Source organism: Stenella coeruleoalba (genome assembly GCF_951394435.1).
Source record: "Stenella coeruleoalba genome assembly, chromosome: 7".
NCBI classification, from domain to species: Eukaryota; Metazoa; Chordata; class Mammalia; order Artiodactyla; family Delphinidae; genus Stenella; species Stenella coeruleoalba.
In genome coordinates, this window is record NC_137153.1 from 16,096,006 (window position 1) to 16,122,804 (window position 26,799).

A 26,799-nucleotide genomic window follows, 5' to 3' on the forward strand; every position below is an offset into this window, starting at 1 on the left:
TTTTTAAAAATCCTTTTTCTTAATAATTATTTTTAATTTTAATAACTTTATTTTATCTTACTTTATTTTGCTTTCTTTTTTTTTCTTTCTTCTTTCTTTTCTTTTCTTTCCTTCCTCCCTCCCTCCCTCCCTCCCTTTCTTTCTTTCTACTTTTTCTCACTTTCATTCTGAGCCGAGTGGATGAAAGGCTCTTGGTGCTGCAGCCAGAAGTCACTGCTGTGCCTCTGAGGTGGGAAAGCCAACTTCAGGACACTGGTTCACAAGGAACCTCCCAGCTCCACATAATATCAAATGGCGAAAATCTCCCAGAGATCTCCATCTTAACACCAGCACCCAGCTTCACTCAACGACCCGCAAGCTACAGTGCTGGACACCCTATGCCAAACAACTAGCAAAACAGGAACACAACCCCACCCATTAGCAGAGAGGCTGCCTAAAATAATAATAAGCCCACAGACATCCCAAAACACCCCACCAGACATGGAGCTTCCCACCAGAAACACAAAATCCAGCCTCATCCATCAGAACACAGGCAAGAGTCCCCTCCACCAGGAAGCCTACACAACCCACTGAACCAACCTTAGCCACTGGGGACAGACACCAAAAACAATGGGAACAACGAACCTGCAGCCTGCAAAAAAGGAAGCTCGAAACACAGTAAAATGAGCAAAATGAGAAGACAAAAAAACACACAGCAGATGGAGGAGCAAGATAAAAACCCACCTGACCTAACACATGAGGAGGAAACAGGCAGTCTACCTGAAAAAGAATTCAGAATAATGATAGTCAAGATGATCCAAAAGCTTGGAAATAGAATAGACAAAATGCAACAAACATTTAACAAGGACCTAGAAGAACTAAAGATGAAACAAGCAACGATGAACAACACAATAAATGAAATGAAAAATACTCTAGATGGGATCAATAGCAGAATAACTGAGGCAGAAGAACAGATAAGTGACAGTGAAGATAAAATACTGCAAATGACTACTGCAAAGCAGAATAAAGAGAAAACAATTGAGGACAGTCTCAGAGACCTCTGGGACAACATTAAACACACCAACATTACAATTATAGGGGTTCCAGAAGAAGAAAAGAAAAAAGGGACTGAGAAAATATTTGAAGAGGTTATAGTTGAAAACTTCCCTAATATGGGAAAAGAAATAGTTAATCAAGTCCAGGAAGCACAGAGAATCCCATACAAGAACAATCCAACGACAAACGCGCCAAGACACATATTAATCAAACTAACAAAAATTAAATACAAAGAAAACATATTAAAAACAGCAAGGAAAAAACAACAAATAACACACAAGGGAATTGGCATAAGGTTAACAGCTGATCTTTCAGCAGAAACTCTGAAAGTCAGAAGGGACTGGCAGGACATATTTAAAGTGATGAAGGAGAAAAACCTAAAACCAAGATTACTCAACCCAGCAAGGATCTCATTCAGATTTGATGGAGAAATTAAAAACCTTTAGAGACAAGCAAAAACTGAGCGAGTTCAGCACCACAAAACAAGCTTTACAACAAATGCTAAAGGAACTTCTCTAGGCAAGAAACACAAGAGAAGGAAAAGTCCTACAATAACAAACCCCAAACAACTGAGAAAATGGGAATAGGAACATACATATCGATAATTACCTTAAATGTAAATGGATTAAATGCACCCACCAAGAGATACAGACTGGCTAAATGGATACAAAAAAGAACCCATATATATGTTGTCTACAAGAGACCCATGTCCGACCTAAACACACATACAGACTGAAAGTAAGGGGATGGAAAAAGATATTCAATGCAAATGTAAACCAAAAGAAACCTGGAGTAGCAATTCTATTATCAGACAAAATAGACTTTAAAATAAAGACTATTACAAGAGACAAAGAACAGTATATAATGATCAAGGGATGGATCCAAGACAAAGATATAACAACTGTAAATATTTAGGCACCCAACATAGAAGCACCTCAATACATAAAGAAAATAATAACTGCCATAAAAGGGGAAATCAACACTAACACATTCATATTATGAAACTTTGACACGCCACTTTCAGCAATGGACCGATCATGCAAAATGAAAATAATTAAGGAAACACAAGCTTTAAATGATACATTAAACAAGACAGCTTTATTGACAATTTATAGGACATTCTATCCAAAAACAACATAATACACATTTTTCTCAAGTGCTCATGCAACATTCTCCAAAACAGATCATATCTTGGGTCACAAGTCAAACCCTGGTAAATTTAAGAAAATTGAAATTGTTTCAAGTATCTTTTCCAAGCACATCGCTATGAGACTAGATATCAATTACAGGAAAAGATCTGTACAAAATACAAACACATGGAGGCTAAACAATACACTACTTAATAACGAAGTGATCACTGAGGAAATCAAAGAGGAAATCAAAAAATACCTAGAGACAAATGACAATGGAGACACGACGACCCAAAAACCTATGGGATGCAGCCAAAGCAGTTCTAAGAGGGAAGCTTATAGCAATACAATCCCACCTTAAGAAACAGGAAACATCTCGAATAAACAGCCTAACCTCGCACCTAAAGCAATTAGAGAAAGAAGAACAAAAAGACCCCAACGTTAGCAGAAGGAAAGAAATCATAAAAATCAGATCAGAAATAAATGAAAAAGAAATGAAGGGAACGAGAGCAAAGGTCAATAAAACTAAACCTGGTTCTTTGAGAAGATAAACAAAATTGATAAACCATTAGCCAGACTCATCAAGAAAAAAAGGGAGCAGACTCAACTCAATAGAATTAGAAATGAAAAAGAAGTAACAACTGACGCTGCAGAAACACAAAAGATCATGAGAGATGACTACAAGCAATTCTATGCCAATGAAATGGACAACCTGGAAGAAATGGACAAATTCTTAGGAATGCACAACCTGCCAAGACTGAATAGGGAAAAACAGAAAATACGAACAGACCAATCACAAGCACTGAAATTGAAACTGTGATTAAAAAAATCTTCCAACAAACAAAAGCCCAGGACCAGATGGCTTCACAGGGCGACTTCTATCAAACATTTAGAGAAGAGCTAACACCTATCCTTCTCAAACTCTTCCAAAATATAGCAGAGGGAGGAACACTCCCAAATTCATTCCACGAGGCCACCGTCACCTTGATACCAAAACCAGACAAGGATGTCACAAAGAAAGAAAACTACAGGCCAATATCCCTGATGAACATAGATGCAAAAATCCTCAACAAAATACTAGCAAACAGAATCCAACAGCACATTAAAAGGATCATACACCATGATCAAATGGGGTTTATTCCAGGAATGCAAGGATTCTTCAGTATACGCAAAACAATCAATGTGATAAACCGTATTAACAAACTGAAGGAGAAAAACCATATGATCATCTCAATAGATGCAGAGAAAGCTTTTGACAAAATTCAAAACCCATTTATGATAAAAACCCTGCAGGAAGTAGGCATAGAGGGAACTTTCCTCAACGTAATAAAGGCCATATATGACAAACCCACAGCCAACATCGTCCTCAATGGTGAAAAAATGAAAGCATTTCCACTAAGATCAGGGACAAGACAACGTTGCCCACTCTCACCACTCTTATTCAACATAGTTTTGGAAGTTTTAGCCACAGCAATCAGAGAAGAAAAGGAAATAAAAGGAATCCAAGTCGGAAAAGAAGTAAAGCTGTCACTGTTTGCAGATGACATGGTACTACACACAGCGAATCCTAAAGATGCTACTGGAAAACTACTAGAGCTAATCAATGAATTTGGTAAAGTAGCAGGATACAAAATTAATACACAGAAATCTCTGGCATTCCTATACACCGATGATGAAAAATCTGAAAGTGAAATCAAGAAAACACTCCCATTTACCACTGCAACAAAAAGAATAAAATACCTAGGAATAAACCTACCTAAGGAGACAAAAGACCTGTATGCAGAAAATTATAAGACACTGATGAAAGAAATTAAAGATGATACAAATAGATGGAGAGATATACCATGTTCTTGCATGGGAAGAATCAACATTGTGAAAAGGACTCTACTACCCAAAGCAATCTACAGATTCAATGCAATCCCTAGCAAACTACCACTGGCATTTTTCACAAAACTAGATCGAAAACTTTCACAATTTGTATGGAAACACAAAAGACCCCGAAGAGCCAAAGCAATCTTGAGAACGAAAAACGGAGCTGAAGGAATCAGGCTCCCTGACTTCAGACTATACTACAAAGCTACAGTAATCAAGAGAGTATGGTACTGGCACAAAAACAGAAAGATAGATCAATGGAACAGGACAGAAAGCCCAGAGATAAACCCACGCACATATGGTCACCTTATGTTTGATAAAGGAGGCAGGAATGTACAGTGGAGAAAGGACAGCCTCTTCAATAAGTGGTGCTGGGAAAACAGGACAGGTACGTGTAAAAGTATGAGATTAGATCACTCCCTAACACCATACACAAATATAAGCTCAAAATGGATTGAAGACCTAAATGTAAGGCCAGAAAATATCAAACTCCTAGAGGAAAACATAGGCAGAACACTCTAAGACATGAATCACAGCAAGATCCTTTTTGACCCACCTCCTAGAGAAATGGAAATAAAAACAAAATAAACAAATGAGACCTAATGGAACTTCAAAGCTTTTGCACAGCAAAGGAAACCACAAACAAGACCAAAAGACAAACCTCACAAGGGGAGAAAATATTTGCAAATGAAGCAACTGACAAAGGATTAATCTCCAAAATTTGTAAGCAGCTCAGGCAGCTCAATAACAAAAGATCAAACAACCCAATCCAAAAATGGGCAGAAGGCCGGAAGAGACATTTCTCCAAAGAAGATATACAGACTGCCAACAAACACATGACACAATGCTCAACTTCATTAATCATTAGAGAAATGCAAATCAGAACTACAATGAGATATCATCTCACACCAGTCAGAATGGCCATCATCAAAAAATCTAGAAACAGTAAATGCTGGAGTGGGTGTGGAGAAAAGGGAAGCCTCTTGCACTGTTGGTGTGAATGTAAATTGATACAGCCACTGTGGAGAACAGTACGGAGGTTCCTTAAAAAACTACAAATAGAACTACCATGTGACCCGGCAATCCCACTACTGGGCATATACCCTCAGAACACCATAATTCAAAAAGAGTCATGTACCAAAATGTTCACTGCAGCTCTATTTACAATAGCCCGGACTGGAAACAACCTAAGTGTCCATCATCGGAAGAATGGATAAAGAAGATGTGGCACATGTATGCAATGGAATATTACTCAGCCATAAAAAGACACGAAATTGAGCTATTTGTAATGAGGTGGATAAACCTAGAGTCTGTCATACAGAGTGAAATATTTCAGAAAGAGAAAAACAAATACCGTATGCTAACACATATATATGGAATTTAAAAAGGAAAAAAAATGTCACGAAGAAGCTAGGGGTGAGACAGGAATAAAGACACAGACCTACTAGAGAATGGACTTGAGGATATGGGGAGGGGGAAGGGTGAGCTGTGACAAAGCGAGAGAGAGGCACGGACATATATACACTACCAAACATAAGGAAGATAGCTGGTGGGAAGCAGCCGCATAGCACAGGGAGATCAGCTCGGTTCTTTCTGACCGCCTGGAGGGGTGGGATAGGGAGGGTGGGAGGGAGGGAGACGCAAGAGGGAAGAGATATGGGAACATAGGTATATGTATAACTGATTCACTTTGTTATAAAGCAGAAACTAACACACCACTGTAAACCAATTATGCTCCAATAAAGATGTGGAAAAAAAGAAAGAAAATTGAAACTGTATCAAGTATCTTTTCCAAGCACATCGCTGTGAGACTAGATATCAATTACAGGAAAAGATCTGTACAAAATACAAACACATGGAGGCTAAACAATACACTACTTAATAACGAAGTGATCAGTGAAGAAATCAAAGAGGAAATCAAAAAACACCTAGAGACGAATGACAATCGAGACACGACGACCCCAAACCTATGGGATGCAGCAACAGCAGTTCTAAGAGGCAAGTTTACAGCAATACAATCCTACCTTAAGAAACAGAAAGCATCTCGAATAAACAACCTAACCTAACACCTAAAGCAATTTTAAAGAGAAAGAACAAAAAAAACCCAAGGATCGCAGAAGGAAAGAAATCATAAAGATCAGATCAGAAATAAATGAAAAAGAAATGAAGGAAACGATAGCAAAGATCAATAAAGCTAAAAGCTGGTTCTTTGAGAAGATAGACAAAATTGAGAAACCATTAGCCAGACTCATCAAGAAAAAAAAGGGAGAAGACTCAAATCAATACAATTAGAAATGAAAAAGGAGAAGTAACAACTGACAGTGCAGAAATACAAAAGATCATGAGAGATTACTACAAGCAACTCTATGCCCATAAAATGGACAACCTGGAAGAAACGGACAAATTCTTAGGAATGCACAACCTGCCAAGACTGAATAGGGAAAAACAGAAAATACGAACAGACCAATCACAAGCACTGAAATGGAAACTGTGATTAAAAATCTTCCAACAAACAAAAGCCCAGGACCAGATGGCTTCACAGGCGACTTCTATCAAACATTTAGAGAAGAGCTAACACCTATCCTCCTCAAACACTTCCAAAATATAGCAGAGGAAGGAACACTCCCAAATTCATTCTACGAGGCCACCGTCACCTTGATACCATAACCAGACAAGGATGTCACAAAGAAAGAAAACTACAGGCCAATATCCCTGATGAACATAGATGCAAAAATCCTCAACAAAATACTAGCAAACAGAATCCAACAGCACATTAAAAGGATCATACACCATGATCAAATGGGGTTTATTCCAGGAATGCAAGGATTCTTCAGTATACGCAAAACAATCAATGTGATAAACCGTATTAACAAACTGAAGGAGAAAAACCATATGATCTTCTCAATAGATGCAGAGAAAGCTTTTGACAAAATTCAAAACCCATTTATGATAAAAACCCTGCAGGAAGTAGGCATAGAGGGAACTTTCCTCAACGTAATAAAGGCCATATATGACAAACCCACAGCCAACATCGTCCTCAATGGTGAAAAAATGAAAGCATTTCCACTAAGATCAGGGACAAGACAACGTTGCCCACTCTCACCACTCTTATTCAACATAGTTTTGGAAGTTTTAGCCACAGCAATCAGAGAAGAAAAGGAAATAAAAGGAATCCAAGTCGGAAAAGAAGTAAAGCTGTCACTGTTTGCAGATGACATGGTACTACACACAGCGAATCCTAAAGATGCTACTGGAAAACTACTAGAGCTAATCAATGAATTTGGTAAAGTAGCAGGATACAAAATTAATACACAGAAATCTCTGGCATTCCTATACACCGATGATGAAAAATCTGAAAGTGAAATCAAGAAAACACTCCCATTTACCACTGCAACAAAAAGAATAAAATACCTAGGAATAAACCTACCTAAGGAGACAAAAGACCTGTATGCAGAAAATTATAAGACACTGATGAAAGAAATTAAAGATGATACAAATAGATGGAGAGATATACCATGTTCTTGCATGGGAAGAATCAACATTGTGAAAAGGACTCTACTACCCAAAGCAATCTACAGATTCAATGCAATCCCTAGCAAACTACCACTGGCATTTTTCACAAAACTAGATCGAAAACTTTCACAATTTGTATGGAAACACAAAAGACCCCGAAGAGCCAAAGCAATCTTGAGAACGAAAAACGGAGCTGAAGGAATCAGGCTCCCTGACTTCAGACTATACTACAAAGCTACAGTAATCAAGAGAGTATGGTACTGGCACAAAAACAGAAAGATAGATCAATGGAACAGGACAGAAAGCCCAGAGATAAACCCACGCACATATGGTCACCTTATGTTTGATAAAGGAGGCAGGAATGTACAGTGGAGAAAGGACAGCCTCTTCAATAAGTGGTGCTGGGAAAACAGGACAGGTACGTGTAAAAGTATGAGATTAGATCACTCCCTAACACCATACACAAATATAAGCTCAAAATGGATTGAAGACCTAAATGTAAGGCCAGAAAATATCAAACTCCTAGAGGAAAACATAGGCAGAACACTCTAAGACATGAATCACAGCAAGATCCTTTTTGACCCACCTCCTAGAGAAATGGAAATAAAAACAAAATAAACAAATGAGACCTAATGGAACTTCAAAGCTTTTGCACAGCAAAGGAAACCACAAACAAGACCAAAAGACAAACCTCACAAGGGGAGAAAATATTTGCAAATGAAGCAACTGACAAAGGATTAATCTCCAAAATTTGTAAGCAGCTCAGGCAGCTCAATAACAAAAGATCAAACAACCCAATCCAAAAATGGGCAGAAGGCCGGAAGAGACATTTCTCCAAAGAAGATATACAGACTGCCAACAAACACATGACACAATGCTCAACTTCATTAATCATTAGAGAAATGCAAATCAGAACTACAATGAGATATCATCTCACACCAGTCAGAATGGCCATCATCAAAAAATCTAGAAACAGTAAATGCTGGAGTGGGTGTGGAGAAAAGGGAAGCCTCTTGCACTGTTGGTGTGAATGTAAATTGATACAGCCACTGTGGAGAACAGTACGGAGGTTCCTTAAAAAACTACAAATAGAACTACCATGTGACCCGGCAATCCCACTACTGGGCATATACCCTCAGAACACCATAATTCAAAAAGAGTCATGTACCAAAATGTTCACTGCAGCTCTATTTACAATAGCCCGGACTGGAAACAACCTAAGTGTCCATCATCGGAAGAATGGATAAAGAAGATGTGGCACATGTATGCAATGGAATATTACTCAGCCATAAAAAGACACGAAATTGAGCTATTTGTAATGAGGTGGATAAACCTAGAGTCTGTCATACAGAGTGAAATATTTCAGAAAGAGAAAAACAAATACCGTATGCTAACACATATATATGGAATTTAAAAAGGAAAAAAAATGTCACGAGGAAGCTAGGGGTGAGACAGGAATAAAGACACAGACCTACTAGAGAATGGACTTGAGGATATGGGGAGGGGGAAGGGTGAGCTGTGACAAAGCGAGAGAGAGGCACGGACATATATACACTACCAAACATAAGGTAGATAGCTGGTGGGAAGCAGCCGCATAGCACAGGGAGATCAGCTCGGTTCTTTCTGACCGCCTGGAGGGGTGGGATAGGGAGGGTGCGAGGGAGGGAGACGCAAGAGGGAAGAGATATGGGAACATAGGTATATGTATAACTGATTCACTTTGTTATAAAGCAGAAACTAACCACTGTAAACCAATTATGCTCCAATAAAGATGTGGAAAAAAAGAAAGAAAATTGAAACTGTATCAAGTATCTTTTCCAAGCACATCGCTGTGAGACTAGATATCAATTACAGGAAAAGATCTGTACAAAATACAAACACATGGAGGCTAAACAATACACTACTTAATAACGAAGTGATCAGTGAAGAAATCAAAGAGGAAATCAAAAAACACCTAGAGACGAATGACAATCGAGACACGACGACCCCAAACCTATGGGATGCAGCAACAGCAGTTCTAAGAGGCAAGTTTACAGCAATACAATCCTACCTTAAGAAACAGAAAGCATCTCGAATAAACAACCTAACCTAACACCTAAAGCAATTTTAAAGAGAAAGAACAAAAAAAACCCAAAGATCGCAGAAGGAAAGAAATCATAAAGATCAGATCAGAAATAAATGAAAAAGAAATGAAGGAAACGATAGCAAAGATCAATAAAGCTAAAAGCTGGTTCTTTGAGAAGATAGACAAAATTGAGAAACCATTAGCCAGACTCATCAAGAAAAAAAAGGGAGAAGACTCAAATCAATACAATTAGAAATGAAAAAGGAGAAGTAACAACTGACAGTGCAGAAATACAAAAGATCATGAGAGATTACTACAAGCAACTCTATGCCCATAAAATGGACAACCTGGAAGAAACGGACAAATTCTTAGGAATGCACAACCTGCCAAGACTGAATAGGGAAAAACAGAAAATACGAACAGACCAATCACAAGCACTGAAATGGAAACTGTGATTAAAAATCTTCCAACAAACAAAAGCCCAGGACCAGATGGCTTCACAGGCGACTTCTATCAAACATTTAGAGAAGAGCTAACACCTATCCTCCTCAAACACTTCCAAAATATAGCAGAGGAAGGAACACTCCCAAATTCATTCTACGAGGCCACCGTCACCTTGATACCATAACCAGACAAGGATGTCACAAAGAAAGAAAACTACAGGCCAATATCCCTGATGAACATAGATGCAAAAATCCTCAACAAAATACTAGCAAACAGAATCCAACAGCACATTAAAAGGATCATACACCATGATCAAATGGGGTTTATTCCAGGAATGCAAGGATTCTTCAGTATACGCAAAACAATCAATGTGATAAACCGTATTAACAAACTGAAGGAGAAAAACCATATGATCATCTCAATAGATGCAGAGAAAGCTTTTGACAAAATTCAAAACCCATTTATGATAAAAACCCTGCAGGAAGTAGGCATAGAGGGAACTTTCCTCAACGTAATAAAGGCCATATATGACAAACCCACAGCCAACATCGTCCTCAATGGTGAAAAAATGAAAGCATTTCCACTAAGATCAGGGACAAGACAACGTTGCCCACTCTCACCACTCTTATTCAACATAGTTTTGGAAGTTTTAGCCACAGCAATCAGAGAAGAAAAGGAAATAAAAGGAATCCAAGTCGGAAAAGAAGTAAAGCTGTCACTGTTTGCAGATGACATGGTACTACACACAGCGAATCCTAAAGATGCTACTGGAAAACTACTAGAGCTAATCAATGAATTTGGTAAAGTAGCAGGATACAAAATTAATACACAGAAATCTCTGGCATTCCTATACACCGATGATGAAAAATCTGAAAGTGAAATCAAGAAAACACTCCCATTTACCACTGCAACAAAAAGAATAAAATACCTAGGAATAAACCTACCTAAGGAGACAAAAGACCTGTATGCAGAAAATTATAAGACACTGATGAAAGAAATTAAAGATGATACAAATAGATGGAGAGATATACCATGTTCTTGCATGGGAAGAATCAACATTGTGAAAAGGACTCTACTACCCAAAGCAATCTACAGATTGAATGCAATCCCTAGCAAACTACCACTGGCATTTTTCACAAAACTAGATCGAAAACTTTCACAATTTGTATGGAAACACAAAAGACCCCGAATAGCCAAAGCAATCTTGAGAACGAAAAACGGAGCTGAAGGAATCAGGCTCCCTGACTTCAGACTATACTACAAAGCTACAGTAATCAAGAGAGTATGGTACTGGCACAAAAACAGAAAGATAGATCAATGGAACAGGACAGAAAGCCCAGAGATAAACCCACGCACATATGGTCACCTTATGTTTGATAAAGGAGGCAGGAATGTACAGTGGAGAAAGGACAGCCTCTTCAATAAGTGGTGCTGGGAAAACAGGACAGGTACGTGTAAAAGTATGAGATTAGATCACTCCCTAACACCATACACAAATATAAGCTCAAAATGGATTGAAGACCTAAATGTAAGGCCAGAAAATATCAAACTCCTAGAGGAAAACATAGGCAGAACACTCTAAGACATGAATCACAGCAAGATCCTTTTTGACCCACCTCCTAGAGAAATGGAAATAAAAACAAAATAAACAAATGAGACCTAATGGAACTTCAAGGCTTTTGCACAGCAAAGGAAACCACAAACAAGACCAAAAGACAAACCTCACAAGGGGAGAAAATACTTGCAAATGAAGCAACTGACAAAGGATTAATCTCCAAAATTTGTAAGCAGCTCAGGCAGCTCAATAACAAAAGATCAAACAACCCAATCCAAAAATGGGCAGAAGGCCGGAAGAGACATTTCTCCAAAGAAGATATACAGACTGCCAACAAACACATGACACAATGCTCAACTTCATTAATCATTAGAGAAATGCAAATCAGAACTACAATGAGATATCATCTCACACCAGTCAGAATGGCCATCATCAAAAAATCTAGAAACAGTAAATGCTGGAGTGGGTGTGGAGAAAAGGGAAGCCTCTTGCACTGTTGGTGTGAATGTAAATTGATACAGCCACTGTGGAGAACAGTACGGAGGTTCCTTAAAAAACTACAAATAGAACTACCATGTGACCCGGCAATCCCACTACTGGGCATATACCCTCAGAACACCATAATTCAAAAAGAGTCATGTACCAAAATGTTCACTGCAGCTCTATTTACAATAGCCCGGACTGGAAACAACCTAAGTGTCCATCATCGGAAGAATGGATAAAGAAGATGTGGCACATGTATGCAATGGAATATTACTCAGCCATAAAAAGACACGAAATTGAGCTATTTGTAATGAGGTGGATAAACCTAGAGTCTGTCATACAGAGTGAAATATTTCAGAAAGAGAAAAACAAATACCGTATGCTAACACATATATATGGAATTTAAAAAGGAAAAAAAATGTCACGAAGAAGCTAGGGGTGAGACAGGAATAAAGACACAGACCTACTAGAGAATGGACTTGAGGATATGGGGAGGGGGAAGGGTGAGCTGTGACAAAGCGAGAGAGAGGCACGGACATATATACACTACCAAACATAAGGTAGATAGCTGGTGGGAAGCAGCCGCATAGCACAGGGAGATCAGCTCGGTTCTTTCTGACCGCCTGGAGGGGTGGGATAGGGAGGGTGCGAGGGAGGGAGACGCAAGAGGGAAGAGATATGGGAACATAGGTATATGTATAACTGATTCACTTTGTTATAAAGCAGAAACTAACACACCACTGTAAACCAATTATGCTCCAATAAAGATGTGGAAAAAAAGAAAGAAAATTGAAACTGTATCAAGTATCTTTTCCAAGCACATCGCTGTGAGACTAGATATCAATTACAGGAAAAGATCTGTACAAAATACAAACACATGGAGGCTAAACAATACACTACTTAATAACGAAGTGATCAGTGAAGAAATCAAAGAGGAAATCAAAAAACACCTAGAGACGAATGACAATCGAGACACGACGACCCCAAACCTATGGGATGCAGCAACAGCAGTTCTAAGAGGCAAGTTTACAGCAATACAATCCTACCTTAAGAAACAGAAAGCATCTCGAATAAACAACCTAACCTAACACCTAAAGCAATTTTAAAGAGAAAGAACAAAAAAAACCCAAGGATCGCAGAAGGAAAGAAATCATAAAGATCAGATCAGAAATAAATGAAAAAGAAATGAAGGAAACGATAGCAAAGATCAATAAAGCTAAAAGCTGGTTCTTTGAGAAGATAGACAAAATTGAGAAACCATTAGCCAGACTCATCAAGAAAAAAAAGGGAGAAGACTCAAATCAATACAATTAGAAATGAAAAAGGAGAAGTAACAACTGACAGTGCAGAAATACAAAAGATCATGAGAGATTACTACAAGCAACTCTATGCCCATAAAATGGACAACCTGGAAGAAACGGACAAATTCTTAGGAATGCACAACCTGCCAAGACTGAATAGGGAAAAACAGAAAATACGAACAGACCAATCACAAGCACTGAAATGGAAACTGTGATTAAAAATCTTCCAACAAACAAAAGCCCAGGACCAGATGGCTTCACAGGCGACTTCTATCAAACATTTAGAGAAGAGCTAACACCTATCCTCCTCAAACACTTCCAAAATATAGCAGAGGAAGGAACACTCCCAAATTCATTCTACGAGGCCACCGTCACCTTGATACCATAACCAGACAAGGATGTCACAAAGAAAGAAAACTACAGGCCAATATCCCTGATGAACATAGATGCAAAAATCCTCAACAAAATACTAGCAAACAGAATCCAACAGCACATTAAAAGGATCATACACCATGATCAAATGGGGTTTATTCCAGGAATGCAAGGATTCTTCAGTATACGCAAAACAATCAATGTGATAAACCGTATTAACAAACTGAAGGAGAAAAACCATATGATCATCTCAATAGATGCAGAGAAAGCTTTTGACAAAATTCAAAACCCATTTATGATAAAAACCCTGCAGGAAGTAGGCATAGAGGGAACTTTCCTCAACGTAATAAAGGCCATATATGACAAACCCACAGCCAACATCGTCCTCAATGGTGAAAAAATGAAAGCATTTCCACTAAGATCAGGGACAAGACAACGTTGCCCACTCTCACCACTCTTATTCAACATAGTTTTGGAAGTTTTAGCCACAGCAATCAGAGAAGAAAAGGAAATAAAAGGAATCCAAATCGGAAAAGAAGAAGTAAAGCTGCCACTCTTTGCAGATGACATGGTACTACACACAGCGAATCCTAAAGATGCTACCGGAAAACTACTAGAGCTAATCAATGAATTTGGTAAAGTAGCAGGATACAAAGTTAATGCACAGAAATCTCTGGCATTCCTATACACCTATGATGAAAAATCTGAAAGTGAAATCAAGAAAACACTCCCATTTACCACTGCAGCAAAAAGAATAAAATACCTAGGAATAAACCTACCTAAGGAGACAAAAGACCTGTATGCAGAAAATTATAAGACACTGATGAAAGAAATTAAAGATGATACAAATAGATGGAGAGATATACCATGTTCTTGCATGGGAAGAATCAACATTGTGAAAAGGACTCTACTACCCAAAGCAATCTACAGATTCAATGCAATCCCTAGCAAACTACCACTGGCATTTTTCACAAAACTAGAACGAAAACTTTCACAATTTGTATGGAAACACAAAAGACCCCGAATAGCCAAAGCATTCTTGAGAACGAAAAACAGAGCTGGAGAAATCAGGCTCCCTGACTTCAGACTATACTACAAAGCTACAGTAATCAAGACAGTATGGTACTGGCACAAAAACAGAAAGCTAGATCAATGGAACAGGACAGAAAGCCCAGAGATAAACCCATGCACATATAGTCACCTTATCTTTGATAAAAGAAGGCAGGAATGTACAGTGGAGAAAGGACAGCCTCTTCAATAAGTGGTGCTGGAAAACTGGACAGATATGTGTAAATGTATGAGATTAGATCACTCCCTAACACCATACACAAATATAAGCTCAAAATGGATTGAAGACCTAAATGTAAGGCCAGAAACTATCAAACTCCTAGAGGAAAACATAGGTAGAACACTCTAAGACATAAATCACAGCAAGATCCTTTTTGACCCACCTCCTAGAGAAATGGAAATAAAAACAAAAATAAACAAATGGGACCTAACAGAACTTCAAAGCTTTTGCACAGCAAAGGAAACCACAAACAAGACCAAACGACAAACCTCACAAGGGGAGAAAATATTTGCAAATGAAGCAACTGACAAAGGATTAATCTCCAAAATTTATAAGCAGCTCAGGCAGCTCAATAACAAAAAATCAAACAACCCAATCCAAAAATGGGCAGAAGACCAAAATAGACATTTCTCCAAAGAAGATATACAGACTGCCAACAAACACATGAAACAATGCTCAACTTCATTAATCATTAGAGAAATGAAAATCAAAACTCCAATGAGATATCATCTCACACCAGTCACAATGGCCATCATCAAAAAATCTAGAAACAATAAATGCTGGAGAGGGTGTGGAGAAAAGGGAACACTCTTGCACTGCTGGTGGGAATGTGAATTGGTACAGCCACTATGGAGAACAGTATGGAGGTTCCTTAAAAAACTACAAATAGAACTACCATATGACCCAGCAATCCCACTACTGGGCATGTACCCTGAGAAAACCATAATTCAAAGAGTCATGTGCCAAAACGTTCACTGCAGCTGTATTTACAATAGCCAGGAGATGGAAACAAACTACGTGTACATCATCAGATGAATGGATAAAGAAGATGTGGCACATATATACAATGGAATATTACTCAGCCATACAAAGAAACGAAATTGAGTTATTTGTAGTGAGGTGGATGGACGTAGAGTGTGTCATACAGAGTGAAGTAAGTCAGAAAGAGAAAGGCAAATACCGTATCCTAACACATATATATGGAATCTAAGGAAAAAAATGTGATGAATAACCTAGATTTAAGATGGGAATAAAGACACAGACCTACTAGAGAATGGACTTCAGGATACGGCGAGGGGGAAGGGTAAGCTGTGACTGAGAGAGTGGCAGGGACATATATACCCTACCAAACGTAAAATAGATAGCTAGTGTGAAGCAGCCGCATAGCACAGGGAGATCAGCTCGGTTCTTTCTGACCACCTGGATGGGTGGGATATGGAGGGTGGGAGGGACTGAGATGCAAGAGGGAGGAGACATGGGAACACATGTATATGTATAACTGATTCACTTTGTTATAAAGCAGAAATTACCACACCATTGTAAAGCAATTATACTCCAATAAAGATTTAAAAAAAAAACAATACGTTACTAAATAACCAAGAGATCACTGAAGAAATCACAGAGGGAATCATACATATCTAGAGACAAAAGACAATGAAAACACGATGATCCAAAACGTATGGTGTTGGGAGCCAAGAAGTTTTCGCCATTAGAAGATGGCCGACACCCTGCTTCTCTTCCTGATTTATGAGATAGAAGTTCGCGCCTAAAATGAAAGCCCGCGCACGCAGCACCAATGATGATTAGCCAAGTACTTCCCTCATTCTGAATCCCGCCCCCCTTTCTCTGCAGTGTATAAATACAGCTACCGCAGCAATAAAAGTTTGAGGCTTGATCAGGATTCTGTCTTGCCTCCATTCTTTCGCGTCTCCTGCCCTTCCCCCTTTTTTCAACCCCCACAGGTTCCTCCTCGGACTCACAAGGATTTGTCCTGCTGGTCGGGACTCCCGGGGACGCCCGGGGCCGTACACATATGGGGTGCAGAAAAAGCAGTTCTAAGAGGGAAGTTTACAGTTATACAAGCCTATCTTAAGAAACAAGAAAAACCTCAAACAATCTAACCTTACACCTAAAGGAACTACAGAAAGAAGAACAAACAAAACCCAAAGGTAGCAGAAGGAAAGAAATCATAAACATCAGAGCAGAAATATATGAAGTAGAAACAAAGAAAACAACAGCAGAGATCAATAAAACTAAAAGCTGGTTCTTTTAGAAGATAAACACAATTGATAAACCATTAGCCAGACTCATCAAGAAAAAGAGGGAGGGGACTCATATCAATAAAATTAGAAATGAAAAAGGAGAAGTTACAACAGACACCGCAGAAATACAAAGCATCCTAAGAGACTACTACAAGCAACTCTATGCCAATAAAATGGACAACCTGGAAGAAATGGACAAATTCTTAGAAAGGTATAACTTTCCAGGACTGAACCAGAAGAAATAGAAAATATGAACAAACCAATCACAAGTAATGAAATTGAAAGTGTGATTTAAAATCTTCCAACAAACAGAAGTCCAGGACCAGATGGCTTCACAGGTGAATTGTCAAATATTTAGAGAAGAGCTAACAGCCATCCTCCTCAAACTCTTCCAAAAAACTGCAGAGGAAGGAACACCCCGAAACTCATTCTAAGAGGCCACCATCACCCTGATTCCAAAACCAAAGATACTACAAAGATAGAAAATTACAGACCACTATCACTGATGAATATAGATGCAAAAATCCTCAACAAAATACTAGCAAACAGAATCCAACAACACACTGAAGGGATCATGCTCCGTGATCAAGTGGGATTTATCCCAGGGATGCAAGGATTCTTCAATATACGCAAGTCAATCAATGTGATACACCATATTAACAAACTGAAGGAGAAAAACCATATGATCATCTCAATAGATGCAGAAAAAGCTTTTTACAAAATTCAACATCCATTTATGATAAAAACCCTCCAGAAAGTGGGCACAGAGGGAATGTACCTCAAAATAATAAAGGACATATACAACAAACCCACAGCAAACATCATTCTCAACGGTGAAAAACTGAAAGAGTTTCCTCTAAGATCAGGAACAAGACAAGGATGTCCACTCTCGCCACTCTTATTCAACATAGTTTTGGAAGTCCTAGCCACGGCAATCAGAGAAGAAAGGGAAATAAAAGGAATAAAAATTGGAAAAGAAGAAGTGAAACTGTCATTGTTTGCAGATGACATGATAGTATACATAGGGAATCCTAAAGATGCTACCAGAAAACTACTAGAGCTAATCAATGAATATGGTAAAGTTACAGGATACAAAATTAATGCACAGAAATCTCTGGCATTCCTATACACTAATGATGAAAACCCTGAAAGAGAAATTAAGGAAACACTCCCATTTACCACTGCAACAAAAAGAATAAAATACCTAGGAATAAACCTACCTAGGGAGACAAAAAACCTGTATGCAGAAAATCATAAGACACTGATGAAAGAAATTAAAGATGATACAAATAGATGGAGAGATATACCATGTTCTTGGATTGGAAGAATCAACATTGTGAAAAGGACTCTATTACCCAAAGCAATCTACAGATACAATGCAATCCCTATCAAATTACCAATGGCATTTTTTACGGAACTAGAACAAATAATTTTAAAATTTGTATGGAAACACAAAAAGCCCCGAATAGCCAAAGCAGTTGAGGGAAAAAAATGGAGCTGGAGGAATCAGACTCCCTTACTTCAGACTGTAGTACAAAGCTACAGTAATCAAGACAATATGGTACTGGCACAAAAACAGAAACATAGATCAATGGAACAAGATAGAAATCCCAGAGATAAACCCACGCACCTATGGTCAACTAATCTATGACAACGGAGGCAAAGATATACAATGGAGAAAAGACAGTCTCTTCAATGAGTGGTGCTGGGAAAACTGGACAGCTACGTGTAAAAGAATGAAATTAGAACACTCCCTAACACCATACACAAAAATAAACTCAAAATGGATTAGAGACTTAATGTAAGACCGGACACTATAAAACTCTTAGAGGAAAACATAGGAAGAACACTCTGACATAAATCACAGCAAGATCTTTTTTGATCCTCCTCCTAGAATAATGGAAATAAAAACAAAAATAAACAAATGGGACCGAGTGAAACTTAAAAGCTTTTGCACAGTAAAGGAAACCATAAACAAGACGAAAAGACAACCCTCAGATTACGAGAAAATATTTGCAAACGAATCAATGGACAAAGGATTAATCTCCAAAATATATAAGCAGCTCATGCAGCTCAATATTAAAGAAACAAACAACCCACTCAAAAAATGGGCAGAAGACCTAAACAGATATTTCTCCAAAGAAGATGTACGGATGGCCAAGAAGCACATGAAAAGCTGCTCAACATCACTAATTATTAGAGAAATGCAAATGAAAACTACAATGAGGTATCACCTCACAGCAGTCAAAATAGGTATCATCAGAAAATCTACAAACAACAAATGCTGGAGAGGGTGTGGAGAATAGGGAACCCTCTTGCACTGTTGGTGGGAATGTAAATTGATACAGCCACTACAGAGAACAGTATGGAGGTTCCTTAAAAAGCTAAAAATAGAATTACCATATGACCCAGCAATCCCACTACTGGGTATATACCCTGAGAAAACCGTAATTCAAAAAGACACATGCACCCCAATGTTCATTGCAGCACTATTTACAACAGCCAGGTCATGGAAGCAACCTAAATGCCCATCGACAGACGAATGGATAAAGAAGATGTGGTACATATACACAATGGAATATTACTGAGCCATAAAAAGGAATGAAATTGAGTCATTTGTTGAGACGTGGATGGATCTAGAGACTGTCATACAGAGTGAAGTAAGTCAGAGAAAAACAAATATCGTATATTAATACATGTATGTGGAACCTAGAAAAATGGTATAGATGAGCCGGTTTGCAGGGCAGAAGTTGAGACACAGATGTAGAGAGCAAACGTATGGACACCAAGGGGGGAAAACCGCGGGGGGTTGGGAATGGTGGTGTGCTGAATTGGGCGATTGGGATTGACATGTATACACTGATGTGTATAAAATTGATGACTAATAAGAACCTGCTGTATAAAAAAACAAAACAAAAAACTAATACTAAAGTTTGTTTGAGTTATTTGTATGGAAATATGTTAATATAAATGTTTCAGACATTACAAGAAATTTCTAAAAATCTTATATGTTCTGGTATAATGTTTTAAGTCATAATTCTAGTTATTACTTTAAAATGTACATCTCAGAAATAACTAAATTTCCTTGTCAATTGCATTATTATGAACTTTCATCAAATCTTTAACCGTGGTCATTTTTAAGTCTTTTGTCATTTACAGACATTTCTGGGTGTACTCTGATGCTTTTTCAAAAATGTTCCTTTAAAAGAATTTCATCTTCAAGGAATTCATGGAAAAGACTCTGACAAGTACAGGTTTCTGGTAACTGACTATACTTCTGAACTGAATGAATAAGCATTTTCAGAACTCTAATGGAAAACTGATGAATTCATAAAAGTGCTAACAAAAGATCAATATGAAAAAAATTAATTACATGGGACTGAGTGAACTGATGAGGATGATTATAATTTTTGTGACTTTGTGTTTGAATAAAAAAGAAAAAATGTTAATAAAAAAAGGTAAATGATCTGTAATGTGCTTGGAAGCATCAAAAAGTAGACGAATTAATGGATAGATCAGATCAGATGAATAAATGGAAAGAGACGTCATAAAAAAAAAGAACAATGCATGTATGAAAATGGGATCCCAACATCATCATTAATTAAATTGTTCCATCATATCTAAGAATGCATGCTACTGTCTATGTAAATTTTTTGTAGGCAATATCCTTTTATCAAAGCTGAGAACAATTGAATCTTCTTGATGACTTAAGGAAATAACAAAAGTAGGCATTTTCTTCTCGGGTTTGATAATTTAGCCAGTTTTCTCGCCAGTATCTGTAAATGTGTGGTCGACACATTAACAATTGCTGTCCTGATTATATTGTCTGATTATACTGTCTAATTAATGTTGAATCTAAAATTTTTACTTACAGAGCTTCATATAGTACTAAAACGTCTACCTCAAGCCCAAGTCACAGCTTCTGGCTTGTCACTTATGACATGTCTTTGTGGAAATATTACAATTAACCCCTCAGTGTGCTGGAAAAACTGGACAGATACATGTAAAAGAATGAAATTAGAACATTCTCTAACATCATATACAAAAATAAACTCAAAATGGATTAAAGAACTAAATATAAGACCAGATACTATAAAACTCTTGGAAGAAAACATAGGCAGAACACTCTGACGTAAATCACAGCAATATCTTTTTCAATCCACCTCCTACATTAATGAAGATAAAAACAAACTGACACAGCAGTGTAAAGCAACTATACTCCAATAAAAAAAAAAAGAAAAACAAAAATAAACAAATGGGACCGAATAAACTTAAAAGTGGGACTTCCCTGGTGGCACAGTTGTTAGGGATCTGCCTGCCAATGCAGAGGACACGGGTTCAAGCCCTGGTCCGAGAAGATCCCACATGCCACGAAGCAACTAAGCCCATGCGCAACAACTACTGAACCTGCGCTCTAGAGCCTGTGAGCCACAACTACTGAAGCCCGCGTGCCTAGAGCCCATGCTCCACAACAAGAGAAGCTACCGCAATGAGAAGCCTGCACACTGCAATGAAGAGTAGCCCCCGCTTGCCGCAACTGGAGAAAGTCTATGTGCAGCAACGAAGACCCAACGCAGCCAGAAAAAAAAAACTTAAAAGCTTTTGCACAGCAAAGGAAACCATAAACAAAATGAAAAGAAAACCCACAGAATGGGAGAAAACATTTGCAAACGAAGCAACTGACAAGGGATTAATCTCCAAAATATACAAACAGATGATGCAGAAAACAAATAACCCAATCAAAAAATGGGCAGAAGATATAAACAGACATTTCTCCAAAGACATGCAGATGGCCAAAAAGCACATGAAAAGTTGCTCAACATCACTAATAGAGAAATGCAAATCAAAACTACTGAGGTATCCCATCACACCATTCAGAATGGCCATCATCAAAAAGTCTACAAACAATAAATGCTGGAGAGGGTGTGGAGAAAACGGAACCTTCCTACACTATTGGTGGGAATGTAAACTGACATAGCCACTATGGAAAACAGTATGGAGGTTCCTCAAAAAACTAAAAATAGATCTACCATATGATCCAGCAATCCCACTCCTGGGCATATATCTGGAGAAAACCATACTTCGAAAAGATACATGCACCTCAGTGTTCATTGCAGCACTGTTTACAACAGCCAAGACATGGAAGCAACCTAAAGGTCCATCGATAGATGAATGGATAAAGAAGATGTGGCACATATGCACAATGGAATACTATTTGGCCATGAAAAGGAACGAAATCGGGTCCTTTGTAGAGATGTGGATGGATCTAGAGACCGTCATACAGAGTGAAGGCAGAAAGAGAAAAACAAATATAGTATATTAACGCATATATGTGGATCCTAGAAAAATGGTACAGATGAACTGGTTTGCAGGGCAGAAATTGAGACACAGATGTAGAGAACAAACGTACGGACACCAAGGGGGGAAAGTGGCGGGGGTGGTGGTGGTGGTGGTGTGATGAGTTGGGAGATTGGGATTGACATGTATACACTGATGGGGATAAAATGAATGAAAAAAGAATGAAATAATGCCTTTTGCAGCAACATGGATGGACCTAGAGATGATCATACTAAGTGAAGTCAAACAGAGAAAGACAAATATCAAATCATATCACTTATATGTGGAATCTAAAAAAAATGATACAAATGAACTTATTTACAAAACAGAAACTGACTCACAGACTTAGAAAACAGACTTATGGGTTACCAAAGGGAAAGGAGGGGAAGGGATAAATTAGGAGGTTGGGATTAACCTATACACACTACTATATATAAAATAGATAATCAGCAAGGACCTACTGTAGAGCACAGGGAACTCTACTCAATACTCTGTAATCATCTATATGGGAAATGAATCTGAAAAAGAATAGATATATGTATATGTATAACTGAATCATTTTGCTGTACACCTGAAACTAATACAACACTGTAAATCAAATATACTTCAATTAATTTAAAAAAGGAATTAACCACTTAGGAGTATAAAATAATTTTATGACTCTAGAAAGTTTTATTTTGTAATTATTTTCATATTTCTTTTTTAAATTGTTTAGAAATGAATAACAAAATATGTTTCCCCCTCCAAAAGTTTAACTTTAATATGATATCAATATGTTTTTTCTGGCAGACAAATAGATTATTATTTTAAATAACTCAGTTGATAGGAAGATATCTTTGGAAGCTTTCCTTGTGTACATATACTAGCCCCTGGGAATTAAATACTGGTGTCAGGGCTAGGTTTAGAATTTGACCCAAAATAAGCATGCAAAATGCTTGCACAAAAAGAAAAATCCCTCTGATAAACTGAAAAACATAAAATCAGTAACTACCAGTGAAATTATCTGTTGTTCTTCTTGGTTATAAGTATTTCTCATTTTATTCAGAGATGTATGTTTTTGTTGATGAAATTGTTGGTGTGAAAACATTTAAAAATTAACCCCCCAAAAGGCAACTGGGGTCACATCTATCCTATTTTAAAACAGCAGCCTAGATTTTTTTTTAATATAGAAGGATAATGTATCAAAATATTTCGTGTTCCATCTTGCACAAGAGTGGGGCAAGTTTTCACGCTTTCCTATAGAAAAAGTTGTTAGCATATATTAATGTGCTCCCAGAGTCTTCCTTCAGCTTTCTGAAGCAAATAAGGAGACCCTTCTGAAACAACCAAGGGATGGGCATTTTTCTCTCTGAAATAGATTTGCTCTCCCAGCTAAAAGTTTGTATGTTAACCATCCCTGATGTTACTTAAACCAAAAACAACAACAACAAACAAACAAAATAGCATAGAAAATACCAGAGCAGAACAACAGCCATTTAAAGATCCAGGAAATGATCCAGAGACATACACTCAGGGGTCTATCTGTGTTATTCCTTAATTATTTCTTACAAAAAGGTTGGAATCTCAGCACTGCCACTTGGGCTGTAATCAGTACAACTCAGGCAACTTACTCTGATTTTATTTTTCCTTATCTATAGAGGTAGGGTAATAATACATAACAATTGTTGTTTGGAAGCTTAAATGAAATTATATATGTAGGGCTTCCCTAGTGGCGCAGTGGTTGAGAGTCCGCCTGCCGATGCAGGGGACACGGTTTCGTGCCCCGGTCTGGGAAGATCCCACACGCCGCAGAGCGGCTGGGCCCGTGAGCCATGGCCGCTGAGCCTGCGCGTCCGGAGCCTGTGCTCCGCAACAGGAGAGGCCACAACAGTGAGAGGCCTGCATACCGCAAAAAAAAAAAAAAAATCTGGTTTTCAGAAAACCTCCTTTCAGTCTTTGTCCCATCTGCTTTCAAGTGGAGTAACTGATGCCTTATCGAGGAGACATCTATTCTCTGTGGAAGCTAATGAAGACATTAGAGTAGAGATGGACCAAGACAAGGACTTAGCCAGCTCTTCTAGGGCCTGTTGCAGCATCCTGTGTGAATGCAGATCGGGGTTCTAATTGAAATTCATGATTATGTAGGTTCATTTTTAAGCAAAGTGTTCTCTGTCTTTGAATTGGCTGCTAGGAAGTTCAGCACTGCCCTCCACCCCATCTTTGCAAGCGTATAACATTTTAAAACGACTTCCCCTGGTGGTGCAGTGGTTAAGAATCCACCTGCCAATGCAGGGGACACGGGTTTGAGCCCTGGTCCCGGAAGATCCCACATGCTGCGGAGCAACTAATCCTGTGTGCCACAACTACTGAGCCTGCGTGCCACAACTACTGAAGCCCACACGCCTAGAGCCTGTACTCTGCAACAAGAGAAGCCACCACAATGAGAAGCCCACGCACTGCAATGAAGAGAAGGCCCCACTTGCAGCAATTAGAGAAAGCCCGCATGCAGCAACGAAGACCCGACGCGGCCCTAAATAAATAGATAAATTTATTTTTTTTAAAAAAAAACAGGTTTAAAATGAAAAGGGCATTCTAAGCTTCTGCAACAACTTATACCAATCCTTCTGCCCCTGTTCAAGTCTTCTGCCTCAAGTCTCGAGGATTAGCAACTTTCAACTGAGTGAATAAAATCACTTCATATATACTTCACATCACTACCATCCGGTTTTCTCAACTTGAGATCCAGATATAACTGCACATATCAAGTAGTTTGTAACAAGATAGCTGAGTCATTAGAAAGGATCATTTACTGTGTAACAAAATTACATGTTTCCTTTCATTGCTATTTCAAAAGTTCCTTGAAGGCCAAGTTTGGCCCTCTGAGGAGAAATAAGAAAACTTCTTTTCATTCTTTTTCAGTCTAAGAAAAGGAAAATTGGTAGATTCACATTTTAAGGATTTTTATAGAAAAAAATAGGTCCTTTAATACTTAAAAAATTTTTGTCATGGAAGACATGTATATGTACATGGTTCACATTCATTCAACAAACATTATCAATTAAATGCCAGACTCTACACACATACTTCACTGACACTGAATGGCGTTGACTATCTTCTATAGTTATTTGTAAAATGATGTAAACATAAGATACAGACAGGCATGAACAGTAACATGATACACAACCACAGGTCTGGATGGAAGCGAAGTCTTGTTGGTGTGAGTGGCCCACTCTATAACCTGGAGATGCACTTTACCTGTCGAGACACTGAGCTGCCAGACAGGCAGTTGTCAGAATCTCCTTGATGTGAGTCAGCCAGTTGGAGGCCTCCAATCTACTGAGCCATCGGTCCATGTTATGTGTTTGGTCATTACAAGCTTCCACGAGTTTGATTAAGCTCTCCTGAAGAATGTGATACCTTTCAAAAACAAGAAAAAGTTAAAAAGAAGAAAGAAAGAAAACAGAACATAGAACAATGAAGGAAGAAACCAAATCAAAAACTCAGCCTCCAATATATATCCAAGGGCAAAAGCAGCTCCAAATACTATAAAAATATTTACCTTGCTATATAATAACTTATAGGGTTAAAGACTGAAAAACTAATATTTAAACATGAGTGTGAAATGCTTAGAATGCCTGCGATGGTAAACTCTTCCTCAACTGAACAGATTAAACCCCGTTTGCATAACTGAATTATCTGACTGAGAAGAGGGCCACAGCACTGCTTTTTGTGACAGGTCACAAAACAGCATCACTAACATCTGTGTCCCGTTCCCACAGAATCAACTCTGGACACCTGTACTGTCACAGCAGGGATGCCCAAGGCCAGCTCAGATCCCATTGTTTTATTAACTCTAACTCCTACCCACTCACCCACCCAGAAGCAATTATAAACCACTAATTGCAAGCATAAAGGAGATGATATAGGTAGAGGAAACAAGGTGTGAAAATAAGTGTGTATCAGGGAAATTAAATGTCTAAGTCTTTTTGACTTAGGAAAATATAATTATGTGTAGCATATCTTTTCAGTAAGTTTGGTGACTGCTGATCTACAAGTAGAGGAGCAGACCTCATGGTGATGAAATTTCAGAGCTAACAGAGAAAAAATGCTATCTGATCAAAACTCACTTCTGAGCATCCACCATAAGTTTTCTGCTTATCTTATAAAACACAAGGACAGGGCTTCCCTGGTGGCGCAGTGGTTGAGAGTCCGCCTGCCGATGCAAGGGACACGGCTTCGTGCCCCGGTCCAGGAAGATCCCACATGCCGCAGAGCGGCTGGGCCCGTGAGCCATGGCTGCTGAGCCTGTGCGTCTGGAGCCTGTGCTCCGCAGCGGAAGAGGCCACAACAGTGAGAGGACCGCGTATCGCAAAAAAAAACAAA

The 26,799-nt window shown here is 38.4% G+C and overlaps 1 protein-coding gene across 1 annotated transcript in view; it reads right to left on the reverse strand.

Moving 5' to 3' along the window:
• The window catches only part of MTMR9 (myotubularin related protein 9), a 93,515-nt gene that overhangs the window by 26,264 nt on the left and 40,452 nt on the right, over window positions 1-26,799 (reverse strand). Inside the window, exon 6 of the mRNA XM_079926346.1 lies at window positions 25,672-25,833. Within this exon, the coding sequence (XP_079782472.1) occupies window positions 25,672-25,833 (162 nt within the window). The remainder of the gene's footprint in view (window positions 1-25,671; window positions 25,834-26,799) is intronic.